At 65.5% G+C, this 20,324-nt stretch overlaps 1 protein-coding gene across 1 annotated transcript; it reads left to right on the top strand.

The window, feature by feature from the left end:
* The first annotated feature begins 312 nt into the window (after window positions 1-312).
* On the top strand, window positions 313-13,920 carry KIRREL2 (kirre like nephrin family adhesion molecule 2). The gene is made up of 15 exons (XM_067542973.1): window positions 313-557; window positions 7,212-7,361; window positions 7,545-7,694; window positions 7,833-7,990; window positions 8,256-8,406; window positions 8,521-8,626; window positions 8,857-9,005; window positions 9,407-9,534; window positions 9,678-9,804; window positions 10,110-10,210; window positions 10,367-10,565; window positions 11,055-11,165; window positions 11,941-12,053; window positions 12,333-12,416; window positions 12,767-13,920. The coding sequence occupies exons 1-15, from the start codon at window positions 506-508 to the stop codon at window positions 13,172-13,174; spliced, it is 2,187 nt and encodes a 728-aa protein (XP_067399074.1). The 5' UTR covers window positions 313-505; the 3' UTR covers window positions 13,175-13,920.
* Window positions 13,921-20,324: the final 6,404 nt, after the last annotated feature.

The following is a 20,324-nucleotide window of genomic DNA, read 5'->3' on the forward strand; positions in this document are numbered from 1 at the left end:
CTCCACCAATCAGTGCCACCCTGGGCGGGGCCTGCTGGCTGCTGGCCTCAATGAGTTGCTGTCCCCAGAGCTGAAGGGCTCCAGAGCATCAGCCTGGCTGTGCAGAGCCAGTCCTTAGGATCGAGAGAGAACCCAGGAGTCCTGGCTCCCAGCCCCCCTGCTCTAACCACTAGACCCCACTTCCCCCAGGGCCAGGGATAGAACCTAGGAGTCCTGTTGGCCACCCTGCACCCCTCTAACCCACTAGACCCCACTGCCCTCCCCGAGCTGGAGATAGAAACCAGGAATCCTGAGTCCCAGCCTCCCCTGCTCTAACCACTAGACCCCACTCCCCTCCCCGAGCTGGGCTGGAACCCCAGCGTCCCGATCACCAGCCTCCCCCGGTGGATGCCGAGGAATCCGGAGCAGAGCCGTTGTGTGGATTTACCGATCCCAGTCCCAGGGGCAGCAGTGGACCGGAACCGGGAGCCGGATCCTCCCGGGGGCTCCCCACTCCAGCATAGAGATGTCAGCCCTGCTGCCCTGCTTCCTGGCCCTCAGCTGCCTCGCCCACACAGGTAGGAGCCGGGAGGGTGGGGACCTGGGCTTGTGGGGTGGGGATCAGTTGGGTCACCCCCCGGCCATATCCCCCATTACCTCCCCAATGGTTAGTGATGGCTGGTTTTGGCGAGGTCTTAGCCTCCCATCCCAGGACTCTGCACTCACACCCCCGGTGAGTGGTCAGAGCAGGGGGGGCTGGGAGCCAGGACTCCTGGGTTCTACACCTGGCTTGGGGAGGGGGTCTACTGGGGGGGGGGGGGGCTGGGAGCCAGGACTCCTGGGTTCTATCCCCAGCTCTGCCACTGGCATCCTGACCTTGAACGAGCTCCTCCACTCTTTGCCATTCAGGATGATGGTGCCAAACTGTGTGATTGTGTCTGTGTCTGTGTGTGTGTGTGTGTGATTGTGTCTGTGTGTGGGGGGGGGGGGGGGTGCCTCGGTATGTGTCTGGGCGCGTGAGTGGGGTGGGGTCAGTCGGGGGGACAGGAAAATGATCCTGCTCTCTGTGCCCATCCCACCCCCTCAGGACCTTTCTGGGAAGGGGCCCCCGGAAGCACCCCTGGTGGGGTGCTGTGATACAGCCCCCGTGGGCTGAGGAGGGGGGCAGGCACTGGAGAGCTGCCCCCAGCCTCTGCTCTGCCCTCCCTCCCCCCATGGGGCGCTCCAGGGAAAGAACCAGATGAGTCCTGAGAGCCTGCAATTTCCCGGCTTGTCCCCTACAGACTGTTACCGGGGTTGTGGTTGCTGGGTTTTGTCTCAGCCTGGGAGGGGGGGTCTAGTGGTTAGAGCAGTGGGGGTTGGGACCCAGGACTCCTGGATTCTATCCCCAGCTCTGGGAGAGGTGTGGGGTCCAGTGGTTGGAGGGGGGGGGGTGCTGGGAGCCAGGACTCCTGGTTTACACGCCTAAATCTGCCTCAGTTTCCCTCTTTTGAGCCCCTTCCAGAGGCCCAGAGCATTGTGGGCCATCCTGCACTGGGGCTGGGGATACAGAGGGGAATGAGGGTGGGAGCAAAATCTCAGATCCAGCCCCCCCTTTCCTGGTGCCTCTGTCAGATCCTCTCCTCCCGTGCTGACAGGGTAAGCAGCACATCTGCCCGCAGGGCAAGCGCAGGAGTGCCCAGGCATGGCTGGGTGCCAATCGCCCCCCGGGGGTGTGTGGGCGTCGGGGGGGGGGGGGTGGAGGTGTCGGGGGAGCCGAGCCGAGCTCACACTTACACGCCTGGCTGGGCTGCTGGGCCCCCCAGCTATGAACTCCCTTTGCGGAAACACTAATGAATCCTGAGAGGTTCGGGGCAGGGTGTCGGGGGGCTGAAGGGGGGGGGGGACTTTGCCTTGGGGCATCGTTTTCCATCCACTCAGCTCAGAGAAGCTGGCAGGGGGCTGGGTGGGGTGGGGATGAGCGGGTTTGGGGTCTGACAGAGGAGGGCTGTGGGCCCAGAGGTTGTGGGGGGGGGGGTTCAGGGGCTGAGGGGTGGGTTGGGGCTATGGGTTCAGGAGAGGGGATTGTTCATGTTCCACAGCAGCTCGCCATGGGCCCATCCAGCCCCAGATCTCCCCCCCACCCCAGAGCAGACCCACAGGCCCTTCCAGCCTGGCATCTGCCCCCTGCCCCTTCCCTGCTGCCCAGGGGCCGTGTGAGGGGCTCAGTAACCAACCCACGCTGCGGGGAAACCTTCTGCAAGGATCAGAACGCCTGGGTTCTATGCCTGGCTCTGGGGTGGGAAGTGGGGGCTAGTGGTTAGAGCAAGGGAGCTGGGGGCCAGGATCCCTGGGTTCTATCCTTGGTTCTGGGTGGGGAGTGGGGTCTGCTGGGTTAGAGTGTGGGGCGGGGGTTGGTTCTGGGAGGGGAGTGGGGTCTGGTGGGTCAGAGCGGGGGCGGGGGCAGGACTCCTGGGTTCTAATCCCGGCGTGGATGGTTGCCCTTCCTCTGGGCGTGGGGGAGGGGCAGGCTTTGCAGACACACGAAATTAACATCTGTTGGCTGTTTGGAAGTGACCTAATTTCTGGGGGCCGAGCTGGTGCCCGGCCCTGCTGGCAAACCCACCAGGGGTGCTGAGCTCCTTGCCGGGCAGGTGGGGCATGTGTCCCCCCATGGGGTTATCAACCATGGGGTGCCCCGCAGGGCCTGGGGGGTGTCTAATGCCAGTGAGGTGCTGGGGGGGTGGCCCTCTGCAGCTGCAAGCTCCCCCCCCCCCGAAGTAAAAGGGGGATGGAGGGGGAGGGGAGAAAAAGTGCAGGGTTTGTTTGTCCATCCATCCATCCATTATCTGTCTGTGCATCCATCCATCCCCCCCACACTTCCTCTCTCTCTGCTACTGTCCCAATTAACCAGTGCGCTGCACGGGGCCAATTCTGGGCTGTGGTTTAGGACAGTGGGGTCACAAGCTATGGGGCAGGAGGGACCAGGCTGGTGGAGGTGGTGTGGGGGGGTGCAGGCCATGGGGTGGGGGGGGGCATAGGTTGGGAGAAACAGGGGCCAGTCTGGCAGAGGTGGGGGGTGCAGGCCATGGGGCGGAAGGGGCCAGGCCAGCAGAGGTGTGGGGGCCCAGGCTGTGGGGCTGCCGGCCGGCCAGTCTCTGAGGCAGCAGGCGGGGGGTGGCCAGGACGGAGGAGGGGGGGGGGGCGCTGAATGAGCCCTGGCACAAAGGGGTCCATTGTCGGGCTTGGCGACTCCCGCTCTCACAAGCTGCCTGCCCCGGCGTTGGGCGCCCCCACCGCTCCCAGCACAACAATGCCAGCTTTGTGTGGGCCCCGCGCTGACCACACGGCCCCCCACGGCCTGCCCTCTGTCTGCCTGTCCCTCCACCCCTCCCCGCCCCGCGGGCCAAGAGAGAAGATACCAGCCCCAGGGCTAACAGGGGAATTGGACAGCCTCCGTGGGGCTGCCCCCTCTGCCCATCACTCTCATTATCCCCTTTATGCTGTTGGGGGAAACTGAGGCACGGAGAAGCAACAGGACTTGTCCAAGATCACCTGGGCAGTACAGTACACAGATGGCAGAGCCAGGGAGAGAACCCAGGAGCTCTGAGTCCTAGCTCCCCCGGCTTTAACCACTAGACCCCACTGCACTCCCAGAGCGGGGGAGAGAACCCAGGAGTCCTGGCTCCCAGCCCCCCCAGGAGCTCACATGGTGGATTCATGTCTCCTGACTCGCTGTCCCGTGCTCTAACCGCTAACCCAGCCTGCCTCCGGCTATTTCCATCCCAGGAGGCTCAGCGCTGGCTGGCCCTTTCCCCCTCCCGGGTGGGGTGAGGGTTTTTGAGCAGTGGGGGGGGGGGGGTCTGGCCGGGCTGGGGTCAGCAGGGACCCGGTTTCTGCACAAAGCTATTTGTTGTGGCTGCGCAGCTTCCAGCGCCCGCTCCCCAGAGCCAGGCGCACAATGGGCCTGAGATTTCACACCTCTGAGGAGGCTGGAATCTCACGCTTCCGCGCAGCTTCCGAGCGGATTTGCTGCCAAGTGTGGAAATGCAGCTGAGTGTCTCTGGGCGCCGGGGGGGCGGGAGAGCTGACAAGTGGGGAAAGAGATATGGGGATAGAACCCAGGCATCCTGAGTCCCAGTCCCCCAACCACTAGACCCTACTCCCTCCCAGAGCCAGGATAGACCCCAGGCATCCTGACCCCCAGAACCCTCCCCCCACACTCTAACCACTGGACTTCACTCCCCCTATTTCCAGCTGTGGGCCAAGAGCGAGTTCTGGCCAGGACTCCTGGGTTCTATCCCTGGATCTGGGAGGAGAGAGGGGCTAGTGGCTTAGGGCGGAGGTGGGTTAAGAGCCAGGACTCCTGGTTTCTATTCCCTGCTCTGGGTGCGCAGTGGGGGGCTGTAGCAGGGGGTCTTCCCCTATGGGGGGTTCCCTGAAGTGCCCTGTATCTGCTCCCCCCGTGGTAGGGATGTCCCTGCAGCATGCGGGGGAAGAGGAGGGTTTGAGAGGTTGTGTCAGGCCGCCTGTGGGCATCAGCCCAGAACGGTGTGACTGTAGCTGTGGGTCTACGTCAACATCAGGGCGCGGGAGGGTCTGCGTCGGGGGGTGCCCCTGTGCCCCAGGAGCCTGGGGGTGAGTCCGGGTCCATCCACAGAATGTGTGTGTGTCACACTCTGCCCTGGCGCCTGTGTGAGTCTGTCTGGCTGTGTCCGGGTGTGAGAATCGGTAGTCTTGTTGATGGCTGTGTGGCTCTGTGTGTGTGTGTGTGTCAGGGTGTCTGGTGTGTGCGTGGGGGCCACAGGGGGCGTGTGATGCTGTGTGGGTGTCAGGATGGATGAATCTGGGTCAGGGTGTGCGTGATTCCTTGAGTGTATCTGTGTATGTGTCAATCTGGCAATGTCACGGAGTGTGTCTGTCAGTCAGCATGTGCTGGGGGGTGGGTCTGTATCTGTGTCACCAGCTACAGTGGAAAGAGGGGGGTGTGTGGGTGTCAAGCGAAAGCTCTGTGTGTTTGTGTGTCAGTGAGAGCTCTGTGGGTGTGTATCACAGCCCTGTGTGTGTGTGTGTGTGGCCCTGTGTGTCAGAGTTCTCTGTGTGTGTGTGTGTCACAGCTCTGGGTGTGTCAGAGCCTTGCATGTGTGTCTGTGTGTGTGTCACAGCTCTGTGTGTGTGTCAGAGCTCCGTGTGTGTGTACATAGCCCCTTCTGCCCTCCCTGGATGACCCAGGCCCCCCCAGCCAGCTGGGCATTGCGAGCGGGTGAGAATTTAGCACCCAACTGTCCCTGCTCCGCCGGCTGCTGTCCATCGCCCTGACACCTCGGTGTGCAAAGGGGGGGGGGGAATCCCTCACCCATCCCCCCCAAGAAATCCCATTAACTCTCCCTGTAATTACAGAGCCACAAGCTAATTAGGGTGGGGGGAGATTCAATATCAGTGCAGACAAAAACCAGGGAAGGGGTGAAATTAACAAGGGGGGCTGGAATTAACCAGAATATCACAGCCCACCCCCAGCTGCTGCCTGACCCCTCGCCTGCCCTGGAAACTTGCTGGGAGCCGGGACTCCTGGGTTCTGGGGTCAGAGGAGGGGGGCTGGGAGCCAGGACTCCTGGGTTCTAGCCCCAGACCTGGGAGGGGAGTGGGGGCTGGGGTCAGAGGAGGGGGGGCTGGGAGCCAGGACTCCTGGGTTCTGGCGCTGGGAGGGGAGTGGGCTGTAACGGGTCAGAGGAGGTTCTCCTGGGGCCCGTGTGCCGGGGGAAGCTTGGCATATGTGCATCTCCCTCTGTTTTGTTTGGTCTCGCTCCCTCCTGCTCTGCCCGCCCCCGCCCCCAGCTCCTCCTGACCCTCCTCAGCGGATTATCCCCTTATTCAGATCCCGGTTTATTGGGTAAACTTGGAAACAATCGGGACAAAGGGGCGCGTTATTGGATTGGAATTAAGAAGGGTTTAGCCAGGAGATCAGAGATGAGGAATCTCAGCCGCGAAAGGATCTTTCACCCTTCAGCCTCTAGGCTCCTTCCCTGCACAAATGGAGCAGTTTTTGTCCCCGGGGGTCCCGGGGCTGGGATACGGGGGGGGGGGGGGTGGGGCTGTGTCTCGGTGCTGGGGGGTCCCGGGGCTGGGATACGGGGGGCGGGGAGGAGGGATGGGGCTGTCTCTGTGCTGGGGGGTCCCGGGGCTAGAATTCGGGGGGAGGAGGGATGGGGCTGTCTCAGTGCTGGGGGGTCCCGGGGCTAGAATTCGGGGGGAGGAGGGATGGGGCTGTCTCAGTGCTGGGGGTCCTGGGGCTGGGATACGGGGGAAGGTCATGTCTCGGTGCCAGAGGTTCTGGGGGGCTGGGGTGTAACGCGGGGGGACAGGACAGGGTCACCTCTTGGGCAAGGGGGCAAGGCCTGGAGGGGGAGAGTCTGCACGGCAATCGGGGAAAGGAGGGGGTATCTGTAGTGGGATGCAGGGGAAGTTGGGGGATGCTGGGGGAGGGGGTGCCTGTGGGGGTTGGAGGCCCAGGGGAGGTGGGTCAGTGGGGGCTGGGCTGGGGGACAGACAGCCCTGTGGACACTGGGGGGGGGGGCGGGCTCTGATATCTGTCCCCTGACCCTGGCATTGTTTGGGCCCTGGCGCCTGCGCCCCCCTGCCAGCCCCACACAGAGACTGGCTCAGCTCTGTGGGGATCCGCACCCACGACGCCTTTACAAATGTGCTCAAGGCACCTGGGGAAGAAGGGGGCAGAGACCCCCCTCACTCCGTCATGGACTCCTCTGGGGGGGCAGTGCATGTGGACCAGACCCCCACTCCGCCAGGACCCTGCCCTGGGTCCAGATTGCAGCCGGCGCCCCCAAGGAGGGAAATGTCCCAGGCCCCAGGCCCCATTCCCTGCCCCCCCAGCCAGGCCTGGTGGCTGGCCTTCCATGCACCCCTCCATCTCCCAGCCCCCCGCCCCATTCAGCCCCCACAGAAAGGCCCCTCCTGCTGGGCCAGCCCCTCAAACAGATTTACTGGGGTTCTCCCCTCTCCAGCTGCCAGGATCCCCCCATCTCCCACCATTCAGTGCCCCCCACGCTGCCCCCTTCCCCATCCAATCTCCCCCCAACTTGTGCTCCTGGAGCCTTCTATAACAAACTACTCCACTCCCCCCCGCCCAGCTGGGAGAGAACCCAGGAGTCCGGGCGCTCCGTCCCCCACTGTAATCCCCGAGGCCCCCCAGCTGGTGACCTGGTTGGTTAACGCCTTCCCTCTCCCTCTCCGGCCAGGCTGCGGGGCGTATTTCTTCCAGCAGCCCATGGACCAGGTGATCGTGGCGGGGCAGTCGGTGACCCTGGCCTGCGTGGTCGTGGGTTACCGGGGCATGGTGCAGTGGACCAAGGATGGCCTGGCGCTGGGCGGAGAGCGAGACCTGCCTGGTACGTACAGGGCAAGTGGAACCCCCCCCCCCATGCTGCAGGGAACAGGCGGGGGGCTCAGTGGGGGGGGGGGGTTGTGCTGCAAGGGAGAGACTGGGGGGGCTGCCACGCTGCAGGCAAGGGACCGGGGGTCCCCGGGAAGGCGCCGTGGCAGCCCCTGACGTCCGTCCCCCTCTCCCGCAGGCTGGGCCCGGTACTCCATCGTCGGGGACCCGGCGGCCGGGCAGCACAACCTGCGGATCGAGGCCGCGGAGCTGAGCGACGATGCCGTCTACGAGTGCCAGGCGACGCAGGCGGCGCTGCGCTCCCAGCGCGCCCAGCTCACCGTGCTCAGTGAGTCTCCCCTCCCCCACCCGGGGCACTGCCCGGGGGAAGCTCACAGCACGGGAGCCCCCTCCCCGCAGCTGGGTCCCTGCACCCGGGAGGCTCATCCCATTGCTGACACCCTGCCGTCTCCCGTCTACTCCCTAGTCCCCCCCGACGAGCCCGTGATCCAGAACGGCCCCATCGTCCGGGTCCAGGCCCGCGTGCCCTACAACCTGACCTGCCAGGTGTCCGGCGCCAAGCCCGCCCCCGAGATCAGCTGGTACCGTGATGGGCAGCTGCAAGACGCCGCTCTCTACACCAAGGTCAGGGACCAGGGTGGGGCAGGGCATTCAAGTGGCGGCACAGGGTGTGGGTGGAGGGACAGGGTGTTAAAGGGGCAGCCCGTGGTGTGGGGGGCAGGGTGTTAAAGGGGCGGCCCGTGGTGTGGGGGGCAGGGTGTTAAAGGGGTGGTGGGATAAGAGCTGCCCAGTGGGGAGAGGGGGGTTCTCTCTCCCCCTCTCCCAGCCCTCTGGGAGCCATTGGGGGACGGGCCGTAGTGGGGAGGCCTGACCTCTGTCCCACCCCCAGGCCCTGATGGAGGACGGGAAGCGGGTGGCGGCCATCAGCACCCTGCTCCTCACACCCAGCACCCGGGACATGGGCAGCGCCTACACCTGCCGCGTCGCTAACCCGGCCGCGCCCGCCGGCATGCAGACCTCCGTCACCCTCGACGTGCTGTGTGAGTGCAGACCCCGGGAGTGGGGGGGGAGGGGGCTCGGCACGGGGCGCCGTGGGTGATCCCCACCCCAGAGGTGGTCGCATGTCTCTGAACATCATCCCCTTTCCTCCCCAGACCCCCCTGCCGTGATCCTCTCCGTCCAGCCCCAGACCGTCCCGGAGGGGGGCAAAGTCAGCTTCCTCTGCACTGCCACCGCCAACCCTGAGGTGACCGGCTATCGGTAAGAGCCTCTGGCGGACCCTGGCGTCCGGGCCACTTGGGAGACCCCGCTGGCCCAGCTTGGGGGGAGGCGGGGGTGCACTGCCCTCTGGTGGCTGCAGGGGGAAGTGCAGGCCCAGAGTGGAATCGCGCCCTCTGGTGGGCACAGGGGGTAACTGCACCCCAGCTAAGGCAGCAGCAGGGGCTCCCCCTAATTCTGTGTCTCCCCCCCCCCCTCCGGCCGTGGGGCAGGTGGGCGAAGGGCGGCGTGGCCATCGCCGAGGCCAACGGGGACAGCTACGAGGCCACGGTCGATCACTCCTTCTTCACCCAGCCCGTGTCCTGCGAGGTGGCCAACGCCGTGGGCAGCACCAACATCAGCACCCTGGTGGACGTGCATTGTGAGTGGGGGGCTGGGGCTGGGGCAGGAAGGGGGTGGGGGTGGAACCGGCTGGGGCTGAGCACTGGGGGGGAGAATGTGAAGGGGGTTGCAGGGAGGGTAAGGGGGCATGGGCATTGAGCGGGGCTGGGAATGTGGGGGGTTGCAGGGGAGGTGGGGGAATGGGATGGAGGGTGGGGGCTGGGCAGGGGGCACAGGTTGGGGGGAAGGGCACAGTGGGGTGAGCCAGGCTGTGATTGCTGCGGGGGCTGGGCACGGAGCAGGGGGAGGTAACTGAAGGGGGGGCGCACACAGGTACAGGATGGGGATGGAGCTGTCGGGGGAGGGGCTGGCAGTGTGTGTGTGTGGGGGGGGGGGGACCCCCAGCCCCGCTCCTGCACTGACCGGCTCCTCCCCCTGCAGTTGGGCCCCGCCTGGTCTCCCAGCCCAAGCCCCTCACCGTGGATGTCGGGGCCGACGCCTCCTTCACCTGCACCTGGGCCGGGAACCCGCCCCTCACCCTGGCCTGGACCAAGAAGGGATCCAGCGTGGTGAGTGGCCTGCGCCCGGCTCCTGCCATTGGCCCCCACTCCCCTTCCGCAGCCAGGGATGGAACCCAGGCGTCCCGGCTCCCAGCCCCCCCCCAGGCGTCCCGGCCGCCCCCCCGCTAACCCCCGCCCTGCTGTGGCTGCAGGTGCTGAGCAACGGGAACACCCTGCACCTCAAGGCCGTGACGCAGGAGGACGCTGGCACCTACGTGTGCAAGGCCATCGTGCCGCGCATCGGCGTGGCCGACAAGGAGGTGACGCTGGCGGTCAACGGTGAGGGCAGGGGCGGGGCATTGCCTTGGGGGCGGGGCATTTCCTGGGGGCGGGGCATGCAGGAGAACATTGCCTTGGGGGCGGGGCATTGCCTTGGGGGTGGGACATTGCCTGGGGGCGGGGCATCCAGGAGAACATTGCCTTGGGGGCGGGGCGTTGCCTGGGGGCGGGGCACAGTGTGGACAGGGCCTGGGTAGGTCCATCCCTGCAGGAGGTGCATCTTGTGGGGCAGGTGGGGGGTGTCTCTGTGTTGGAGGAGGGGTACAAGCGAGTGCCCCCCCTAATTCTGCCTCCCCCCGTTCTAGGACCCCCCATCATCACCACCGAGTCCGGCCAGCAGACGGCGCTGGGGGACAAGGCGCGGCTGGAGTGTCTGGTGGGGAGCACGCCCCCCCCTGACCGCATTGTGAGTGCTGTCCCTCGCCTGCCCCACTGCCCCTCCAGCCCCGCCACCTCCCCTCCCGCTTGCCTTGTGAGTGCTGCCCCCACCTGCCCCACCCACCCTCCCCAGCCCCCCAACCTGCCCCCCGCTGACGGGGCCCGTGTCTCGGTCTTGTGGCAGGTGTGGGCGTGGGGCGAGCGGGTGCTGGACGGCGGCTCGGACGAACGCTTCACGGTGGACACGGAGCTGACGGAGCGGGGGCTGCTCTCGGCCCTGCTCATCCAGCCCACGCGCCCGGAGGACTTCGCCCTGCCCTACAACTGCACGGCCTGGAACCGCTTTGGGGCCCGCTCGGCGGTCATGGCGCTGCGCCGGCAGGGTGAGCCCCACCGCCTTGCTCCGCCCACAGCCCCACTGGCCCCGCCCACACACACGCCTGCTGCAGCTGCACAACCTGGCACCACTTAGCCCCACGCTGACAGGATGGGTCCCATGGGTTCCACTGCCTACACCAAACCAGCTACCATTTACCCAGCTGCCCCACCAGAGGTGGCTGCATTTCAGCATCATGTGAGCCATCCCAATGCGGCGTTATGTGTGGCTGTTCCCCAGCTGTCCCGCCCCAGAGGTGGCTGCACCTCAGCACCATGCGACCCATCCTGGTGCGGCATTATGTGTGGCTGTTCCCCAGCTGCCCTGCCCCAGAGGTGACTGCACCTCAGCACCATGTGAGCCATCCCCGTGCAGCGTTATGTGTGGCTGTTCCGCAGCTGCCCTGCCCCAGAGGTGGCTGCATTTCAGCGCTGGGTGAGCCGCCCCCCATGCTGTAGCATCACGGGCCGCTCTCACCCAACTCTTCCCCCTGCAGAGGTCCTGCCCATCATGATTATCGGAGCCTCGGCCGCAGCCGCCTTCACCCTGCTTCTGGTCCTGGCCATTGCCGTGTCTGTCTGCTGCCTGCGCCGGTACCACGGGAAAGGTGAGTCATCGGCTCGTTCCTCCCCTCCCCACTTCCACCCGTGATCACCCGCGAGGCTGGGATCGGTGCCTTTCCCCCTTCAGCGCAGACATGTTTCTAACACGTGTTAATACACACGGGCTGATCCCTCCACCCCCCCCAACATGGTAACACACAAACCCGTGCTCCTGTGTGTATGGACACATGAGGACACACACAGACACACCCGGTTAGATACAGGCACAACTTCCAGGGCGCCGGCTGACACTGATCCACGTGTTGACTCAGACACGCACCCACGCGGGTCAGCGTTAGCCGTCTCCTGATCACCTGCACAGCCATGATGCCCCCATGAACACGCCTGCACAGGCATGAAATACATGTCCCATGTGCAGGGCGCACAAAGGTACCCCCATGTCGGTGAGCGGCCCCTTTAACAAGTGCCCCCCATGTGCACCTGGAGCCATGCCATGTCTCGACGTGGTAACCCCTGTGGCGTGTCTGTTTTAACACACGAGCGTGACTGGATGTGGACAACACGTTGGCTAAGTGGAGCCTCTCCCGCCAGTGGCTGGCGCACTTACAGGATAACAGCCCTCTACCGCTACCGGTTCCAGGGGCGGAGGCTGCATCTCAGCGCTAGGCAAGCTGTTCCCGTGCAGCGTTACGTGCGGCCGGTCCCCAGCTGCCCTGCCCCAGTGGTCTCCAGGCTTCCCCCCCCCTCGAGCCAGCGGTACGTGGGGTGCGTTGGGGAGCCAGGAGAGGCTCACGCCCCTGCATCTGTCTGTCCGTCCAGCAGCCAAGCGAGGCACCAAGCTCTCCAAGGCGGACGTGCTGGTGCAGATCACCACGAGCGCCAGCAGCCCCAGCCGGCCCAGCGACGCAGAGGACGACGTCAAGGAGCCCATGGTGAGTGTCGCATGCCCCCCTGCCAAGCCCCCCATGGCACGCCCCCTGCCAAGCCTTGTTCCCTGTGTCCCGGCGCCTGCACCCCCACACCTCCCGCCCGTCTCCCCGCGGCACGGCACCCCCAGCGCCACGCTGGGCAATGCATCCAGGGTCGGTCGGTTCGGGAGGGTGGGTGGGGGGTCTCCCTGGAATCTGGCTGCAGGGAGCATGGGGGGGTGATGAGGCTGGACAACCCCCCCCCCAAGACTCAGCCCCTTCCTCTCCCCATCTCCCCTGCAGGCCACGAGCAGCGAGTCCCCGGCCACGTCGCACACCGAGCACAGCGAAATCCTGGAGGAGGAAGAGGGCGGCCAGGACGTTAAGGTGGGCAGCGCAGACCCCGCCCCTGACCCAGGCTCCACCTCCTCTCCCCCAAGAGGAGGGGCAATGCCATGGTGCCTCCTCCCCCTCTCTTAAAGGCACAGAGGTCCCCCCCTGTGTTTCCACTGGGCCCCTCCTGCCCCACATAGAGTGCCCTGCTGGCGTGGGGCTGGGAATTCACACCTCATTGGGATGCAGGCAGCAGCCCCTCCCCAAACAGCGATGGGTGCAGGCTCTCTGCAGACTCAGGCAGCATCGGTCACACTCCGGGCAGCTCCCCCCATCTCAGAGGGGCAGCCCCCCAATCTCCCGTCCGGCTCATTGATGTCTCGCTCTCCCCTCTCCTCCGCCAGGACCCCACCAACGGTTACTACAAGGTCCGGGCCCACGAGGAGCCGCACCTGGCCGGCAGTTTCTCGGAGTACGCCGGGCCCCACGCCACCATCTTCACCTCCCCAGGGCCGCCCAAACTGTACGACTACAGCCACCACTACACGCTGGGGGCACCCGGCGCCCGCGCAGCCTACGAGCCCCACTACCCGCAGGAGAGGGTGTACGGGGGGGGCTACCTCATGGCCCCCTACACCCGGGCCTTCACCAGCTACGTCAAGCCCAGCGCCTACGAGAAGGCAGAGAGCGGCTACGAACAGTCGGACCAGGCCAGCAAGGGGTCGGGCGGCTCCCGCTTCTCCTACACCTCCCTCTCGCAACAGTCGGACTACGGGCGACCCACCCAGCAGCGCATGCAGACACATGTGTGACCACCCCCCCGCCAGCCCACGTCGAGCGGTGGGGGGCAGACGCCGAGGGGCGACCCCACTGGCTGGGCGGGGGCGTTGGTGGAGGTTCAGCTTAACCAACGGACGCAAAATGGCCGACGGGCCAGCTGACTTATCCGGCCGGAGGTCGGGAGGAGTGGCCAGCGGCCGGGGGCGTGGGTTCAAAATGGCCGACAAACTGGGTTCAAAATGGCCGACAAACTGGGTTCAAAATGGCCGACTCCCCAGTTGACTTTCGCTCCTGGAGGCGTGGATGGAGCAGTGATTGGCTGGGAAGGAGTCAGGGCATGGGCTCAAAACGGTTGATGTGGGGGTCAGAAGGGTTGAGGACCCCATCGACTTCCTCCGTTGGCCCCGGGGCCGGACTCCCCTGGGGCAGGGGAGAAGTCAAGAGGGTGGTTACGGTTGCGGCCACCAAAAACGGGTTCAAAATGGTCGCCAGGTTGGGTTCAAGAGCCGAGGGCCCGGCTGCCTTCTTCGGTGGGGCCGGGGCCTGAACGGCCGGGGGCTGGGCACGAAGTCCGGCGTAGCCCTGGGCCGTGAGGTGGGCCCACTGACGTCCTGAAATCGGCCGGTTGGCTTAGCCGGGGCCGCCACGATGGATACAGAACGGCCACGGAGACAGGCCCAGCATGGCCGCCGCCGGCCAGCCCGCTTCCTGCAGGGGCCAGTGAGGGAGGGGCCAGTAGCCGCTGGATTTCCGACCGGCTTCCCCCAGGCCCCCCCTCTCCCCCCGCCGGCCCCGGATCAGCCGGGCCTGGATGCAAGAGGGCGGCTGATGGTGCATTGCCCTCTCAAAATGAGCTTCCCAGTGGGGCCAGGCCGTGGGGCGCAGGGGGAGCAGTGGACCTGTGCCTGATTCCCCCCTTTCCACCCCCACCACCCCTGCCTGAGACCCGGCAGCTGAAACCTAGATGCTGCCCCAGGGCTAAATGGGGAACCCCCCATGGTCCCACACAGGGGTGGAGGAGGGGCACCCCCGTGGCAGCACACCACCAATGGGGGGGCTGGGGCTGGGGCTGTGCCCTCTGCCTCACCCCCTGCTGTGGGGCTGGGAGCTACCAGCTCCTGAGGATGCTGGGGGCGGCTTCCACCTCTCAGCATGAGGGGTACAGGCCCTGCAGACTCAGGCACGGGGGGACGGGGAATGGGGCACGGGGGCCTTTCCCCTTTAGGGGGGGGCCGGCTCCAACTCCCCACTCCAAGATCACCCGGGGGTGAGATGTTGCTGTTATAGACAGGCCCTGGCCCCAGCAAAATTGATCCAAGGGGCATCTGGGTTTTCCCCACCACTAAAAGCACCCTGCTCCCCTTCCCCTCCGGGACCCTGTTCCCCCACCCCAGGGCCCAGTTTCCCCTCTCTGGGACCTGTTTCCCAGCCACTCCCAGGTTCTGGGGTCCCCCGGGGAAGTTGGGGGGTCTCCAGGGAACCCCCCCGCCACTTGTCAATCTCCCGTCGTGAGCACACAGAAACAAAATAATTTATATTTAATAAAAAACATGGAAAGAAGCAGCGAGACGTTTCTTGGGGACCAGCCTAATGCCCCCCAGATCCGACCCCTCCGGCCTGGTGCCTGCCTCCTCCCGCTCCCTGGATGAGACCCCTCCCCCTCCACCCCCCCACCCCTCCGGATATCCCACCCCCTCCCCATCCCATAGATCCAACCCCCTGCCCAGTACCCCTCCGCCCCGGTATCCCCACCCTCCCAGATCCAACCCCCCTGGTACCCCGCCTCCTCCCTGTCCCCCCCAGATCAGACCGACAGGCCCATCCAACTCAGTATCACACCCCCCCAACACCTGGCTCAGACCTCTGGACCATCTACCCCGATATCTCCCCTACGCCCCCCAGATCAGCGAAATGGGCGCGTCTAGCCTGTTATCCCACCTCTGTACCATGGACTCACAGGGCCCTCTCCCAGCTCTGTGTGGTCCCTGGGAGGAGCCCCGGCCCCGGCCCTTAGCGCAACGCCCCCCGCCCCCCCCGGGAGTCCCACTAGCTCTGGGGTTAGGAATAGGCCCCTTGGCTCGCCCGCCTCCTGGGGCCGCACCTCGGAGCCTCCCGCCACCTGGCTCTCGCCGGGACCCCCGCAGCCCCCACACCAGAGGGAGTCACACCACCCCGCTCCCCAGCCAGCCAAACAGACGGGTTAGCGGCCGTCCGGACGCAGCACCCATGGTTCCCTCGAGCCCAGCACCGTCCGTCTGGGTCTGGCCCAGACCAGGCGGGCTCCAGCCGCTCTTTGCCCCCACAGCAGAGACTCCCCCCTCCAGCCGGCCCCCGGATCACCTTCCCCACAGCCCCTCCTCCATCCTGTATCCTCCTTCCCAGGTAAACCTCACCTGGGTCCTCTCTCCCCCACGCCCCTGGCCCGGACCGGCTGCCTTCCAGGATGGGGTGGGCCCCAGTTGCTAAGTCCCACCGGCTGCACCGCCAGTCCCCTCCCAACCCTTCGCAGCACGGGAGGAAACTGAGGCACACGCGCAGATCCCCCACTTCGTCACACCCGGGCTCAGACCCTGGGCCCGTCCTCCACGGGGGCTCTCCCATGCGTCATTCGTGGGCTGCCCAGGCTGCAGTGGGGCCAACCCCAAATGTTCAGACATCGGGAGTTGATCGGGGTGTGCGCGGGGGGGGGGGGGGGGGAGGGAGGGGAAGCAGGGGCATGCCCCCCCCAATCATCCTCGCGGTGTAGAACTCCTCCTGCCCCAGGGCTGAAATGGGGCGGGGAGAGCAGGCCCCAGGCCTTGGCGGAGGCACAGAAAGGGGTCACGTGTCAGTTCTCGCACATAGCCCTGCGTGAGTCTGTACAAATACTAGACTGGGGGGGGGAGTTATTTGCCTCCGGCTTTGTGAGCAGCTCTGGGTGCCACACCGTGACATGGCCTCCACAGCCCCGAGGGCTAGAAACGGACTTGTTCTTAAAGCCCGACGGCTGAAATCATCACATCTCCCCTGACTCCGGGAGCTGGGGCTTTAAGGAAAACATGAATGATCACGCGACTCCTGACAAAACTCCTGAGAGTTGACAACACCGAGGCCTGGCCACGCTGGGCCTAGCCACCTAATAAATCCGCCTGCTTCCCCCTGCCGGCTGGGCATCCCGGCACATGCTGGGGGGGTGTATGATCCCCTTTGGGGGTACACGTCTCCCTTGGGGGCCCCTCTCAGGTGGACTCGCTGGAGGGAGCTCCTGGCGGGAAGCAGGGGGCTGGAGGTGCCAGGGTTCAGTCCAAGGGGGCTGGGAAACCGAGTGGTTTCCCCTGGTGACAGAGTGAGACCCTAACGGGGGGCTGGTCCTCTGACAGCCCTCTGGGCACCAGACCTGGGGAGCCAGGACAAGGGGGTGTCCATGGAAGCTGTGGCTGGGTTGGGGGAGAGAGGGAAAGGGGGGCAGGACTCCTGGGTTCTGGTTCTTCTAGAGCTAAATAGAACCCACGAGTGCGCTGCCCACTAGCCCCCACTGCCCTCTAAGAGCCAAGGATGGAACCCAGGAGTCCTGGCTCTCAGCTCTACCCACTAGACCCCACTCCCCTCTCCCAGCCGCAACGGCACCCCAGAGGGTCTCTAGCCTTTCACACTGTAGCTGGGATTGGTTTTGATACCTCATTACCCCAGCATGGGGCAGACTGGAGGTAAGGGCAGGGGCGGAGACATCTTAGCCCCGCCCCTAGAGCGCAGGCTATAAAAGGAGGCCCATTGTCCCCTGCTGCCTTTCTCAGGGTGGGTGGGGCCGGTGCTGGCTGCTGAGGGGCTGTAAGGGGGCAGGCAGAGGTTTTGGGGTGTAGCAGTTGGGGGGCAGGCAGGGTGTGCTGGGCCATGGGGGGGGGGGGGCAGCTCCCTCAGGACTGGGGGGCACAGGAGACATCAGCCCAGCTTCTTCCTCCCCATCCTGAGTGGGGGCCTGGCCTGTGATATTTTGGCCCGTGGGGGGCTGGGCCTGCTCTCTTGTGGGGGTGGGGAAGGGCCTGGGAGGGGCCCCGCTCTGATGGTGGCTGTGGGGCTAGTGCTGGGTCTCCATAGCCCCATCAGCCCCCGTCTAATGGCCACGCCCTGTGGTCTCTGGGCCAGGCAGGGGCCTGGTGGGGTCCCTGATGGCACTGCCATGACGGGGGGGGAGGGGGCCAGGTGCCCCCAACCGGTCCTGCCCCGTCCCATTACCCTGGCCACCATCCTGGTCTGGCGGCTGCTCTGAGAGTAGCTGGTGGGGAGGGAGGCTGGGAGCCAGGACTCCTGGGTTCTATCCTGGCTGGGGGAGTGGCCAGGGTCTACTGGCTTGAGAGGGGTGTGGGGGTCCAAGGGGGTGTGTGTGTGTGGGGGGGGGGGGTGGCTTTGGTGGCAGTGGTTGGGGATCCCTGTGCAATGCCCCCTGCCTCACCCCATCACTCTGTCTCTGCCCTCCCAATAAACTGGCCCCGGATGCCAGGGTTCCCAGCCCCCCGGCCCCTCCTGCCAGGGCCCCTCTGCTGTACAGGGGCTGGTTGACCCTGTCTGAGCTGGGCTACTCCCCAGAGCTGGAGGAGCCTGGGTCAGCCCCCTTTCAGGGGCTGGCAGACTTCCTAGGACAGCTGGTGAGTGGCACCTCTGCCCTGCCCCCTCCCAGCCAGCTCTGGGGTGGGGCAGCTAGAGAACAGCCATGCATAACGCCACACGGGGATAGCTCGCCCAGCACCCCCTGGCAGGGCTTGGCAGTAGCTGGGACCCTTAGCCTGCAGGGAAAGGCTGTAAGATCCCTGCCCCTAGAAGGCACCACCACCCCACACATCCTACTGTGTGCCAGGAAGAGGGGGGTGAGTAGTTAAAGTTGGGGGGGAGGGACTGGGAGCCAGGACTCCTGGGTTCTTTCTCCAGCACTGGGGCTGGACTCTGACCCAGCTTCCTGTCTACCTTGTCCCCAGTTGAATGATACCTGACGCAGGGTCTCCGGTCGGTCTGCCTTCCTCAGGCCTTCTGTTGCTACAGCCTGCAGGTGAGTTCCCCTGCTACTCCACCCCAGAGCTGGCTGCATCTGTGCTGCATCTATCAGTGCTGCCCCACCCCAGAGCTGGCTGCATCTCAGTGCTGAGTGATCTATCCCCATGTGGCATTATGTGCAGCTATTCCCCGGCTGCCCCACCCCAGAGCTGGCTGCATCTCGGATCCATCTCTCCCTCTGTCTCCCAGTGAGGGCAGCATCCTCTGCTACTTCTGGATGCAGTTTGAGGTGCCAGCACCTGCTCCTGACCTCCTGCCCCTGGTCACGGGCTCAGCTGGATGCCCTTTTGGACCCCCACCCCACAAGCCTGCCCAGACTCTGTGCATTGCCGATGTCAGCTCTCTGGTGGGTGGATGCCCGGGCAGGGCAGTGGGGCTGGCATGGGGCGGGGGGGATTTGCACAGCCTCTGCCCGCTGGAGCTCGGGCATGGGTGCTTTTCAGGGTTAATCACTGCACCAGGACAGGGTGCAGTGGGGGGACCTGAGGGGCACAGTGTTGGGGGTCTCAGAAAGGGGGGAAATGGGGGAAGGATGGAGGTGCTTAGACTGCACCAACTGGGGCCCTGGGAAAGGGGGGGTGCCCAGATTGTGACAGGGGGGTCCTCTCTGGGATAGAGGGTTCTTCGGGGTTGGGGCTCTGCCAGGTGTGTGGAGGCGGGCTTGGATTTCTCTAGTCTGTGCATGCGGGGGGCAGGTTTTGCCGGGAGGAGGGGGAGCATTGTATTTTAAGATGAGCGGGAGGCTGCACCAGGGAAGGGGGGGTTTCTGGGTTCCCCCAGCTGAGGGTGGGGTGCCCCTGATGCCCCCTTCCTGACTTGCCTCCTCTCCTCACTGCTGACCCCCACACAGGGACATGGGGGCAATTCTACCCTAGTGGGGGCCCCTCCACAGGGCTGAAACTCTGCAGGGCCCCTGCCCCATTGGAATTGGGGGGAGGGGGCCAGAAGGGAGCCCCTTAGGATCCGGCTGTGCAGTGACCTTCCCAATGGCTCCTCCTGCTTCTTACTGGGGAGTCCCTGACCTCCCCCTACAAGAGCTGGCTGCATCTCAGTGCCAGATGCGGTGTTATGTGCAGCTGTTCCCCACCTGCCCCACCCCAGAGGTGGTTGCATTCCCCCATCTAAGTGGCCCTCTCTCCCTTCTGCAGCATTCTGTCTGTTCCGGCACTGGGCGGATCCTGCTGGCCAGAAGGGGGTGTTTTCCTTGGGGGGTGTTTTCCTCCGCTACCTGTGGGTGGCCCCCGGAGACATTCTCCATGTGGCCCCCAGCAGCCTCTGCGTGGCCCAGGACTGCGAGGCTGCATCCGTGGAGCTGTACGACTCCCTGGGCCCCAGCACCACCTCATCCAGTTTGGTGGGGGCACTGTGCTGGTGGGGGCAGTGGGGGCTTGGCTGGGGGGAGCCGTGCTGGGGGTCACCGTGCTGGTGGGGGTGCAGCAGGGGCTCGGCTGGGGAGGCACCGTGCTGGGGGGGCAGCGGCGGGGGGCTCGGTGGTGGTTTAATAAGCTATAGAAACAAACTCCGGATGGCCTGAAATTTCAGAGCTTTCTCCCCAAGTGTCCCAGTGGGGACCCAGGTGTCCGGGCTGGACGCTAGACGGGGCAGGTCTCTGCTCCCTCCCCAGAATCCCACTGAGGGCTGTGATGGAGTCGCACGTCGGGCTCGGGAACCGCTCGGGCGAAGCCAGGCAGGACGCCAGTGACCAGGGTCTCCCCCCAGGGAAGCCCCTCACCAGGGCAGCCGCCTCCTGGGCCTGGCCTCGGGGCGTTCGGGCCCCCCTGGTCCGCTGTGAGCCCCCTGCATGGGACGCCCGGGGCAGCCTCGCATGCCGCAGAGGGGCCCGTGGTACCGAGATGGGGAAGTTACAGCAAAGACCCTCTGGGGAGCTCCACAGCCCCCATTCCTGGGGTCCTCTCCCAGAGACCCCCCACTGGGGACTGACTGACTGACTGACCCCTCCTGCCACCCTGCGTCAGACACACCCCCTTGCCCCTGCTCAGGCCATTGCTCCCCCCCCCCCCCGCAAGGTGGTCGCCTGACTCTCCTCTCCCCCCTCCAGCCATTGTCTGTGCACAGGCCGCTAGAGTCAGCCACACCTGCCCCGTGGTGGCCACTACAAAGATAACACCCCTTTCCCCCAACACCCGAATGCCTGAA

The sequence above is a fragment of the Emydura macquarii genome, unplaced genomic scaffold (assembly GCF_026122565.2).
Source record: "Emydura macquarii macquarii isolate MOO-44397 ecotype Brisbane River unplaced genomic scaffold, CSIRO-AGI_Emac_v2 contig_746, whole genome shotgun sequence".
NCBI lineage: Eukaryota > Metazoa > Chordata > Testudines > Chelidae > Emydura > Emydura macquarii.

Coding starts and splice junctions, on each gene's coding strand:
- KIRREL2 (XM_067542973.1), top strand. CDS start 506: ATGTCAGCCCTGCTGCCCTGCTTCCTGGCCCTCAGCTGCCTCGCCCAC. Junction 7,991..8,255: donor ACGCCGCTCTCTACACCAAG/GTCAGGGACCAG, acceptor TCCCACCCCCAG/GCCCTGATGGAGGACGGGAA. Junction 8,407..8,520: donor CGTCACCCTCGACGTGCTGT/GTGAGTGCAGAC, acceptor TTTCCTCCCCAG/ACCCCCCTGCCGTGATCCTC.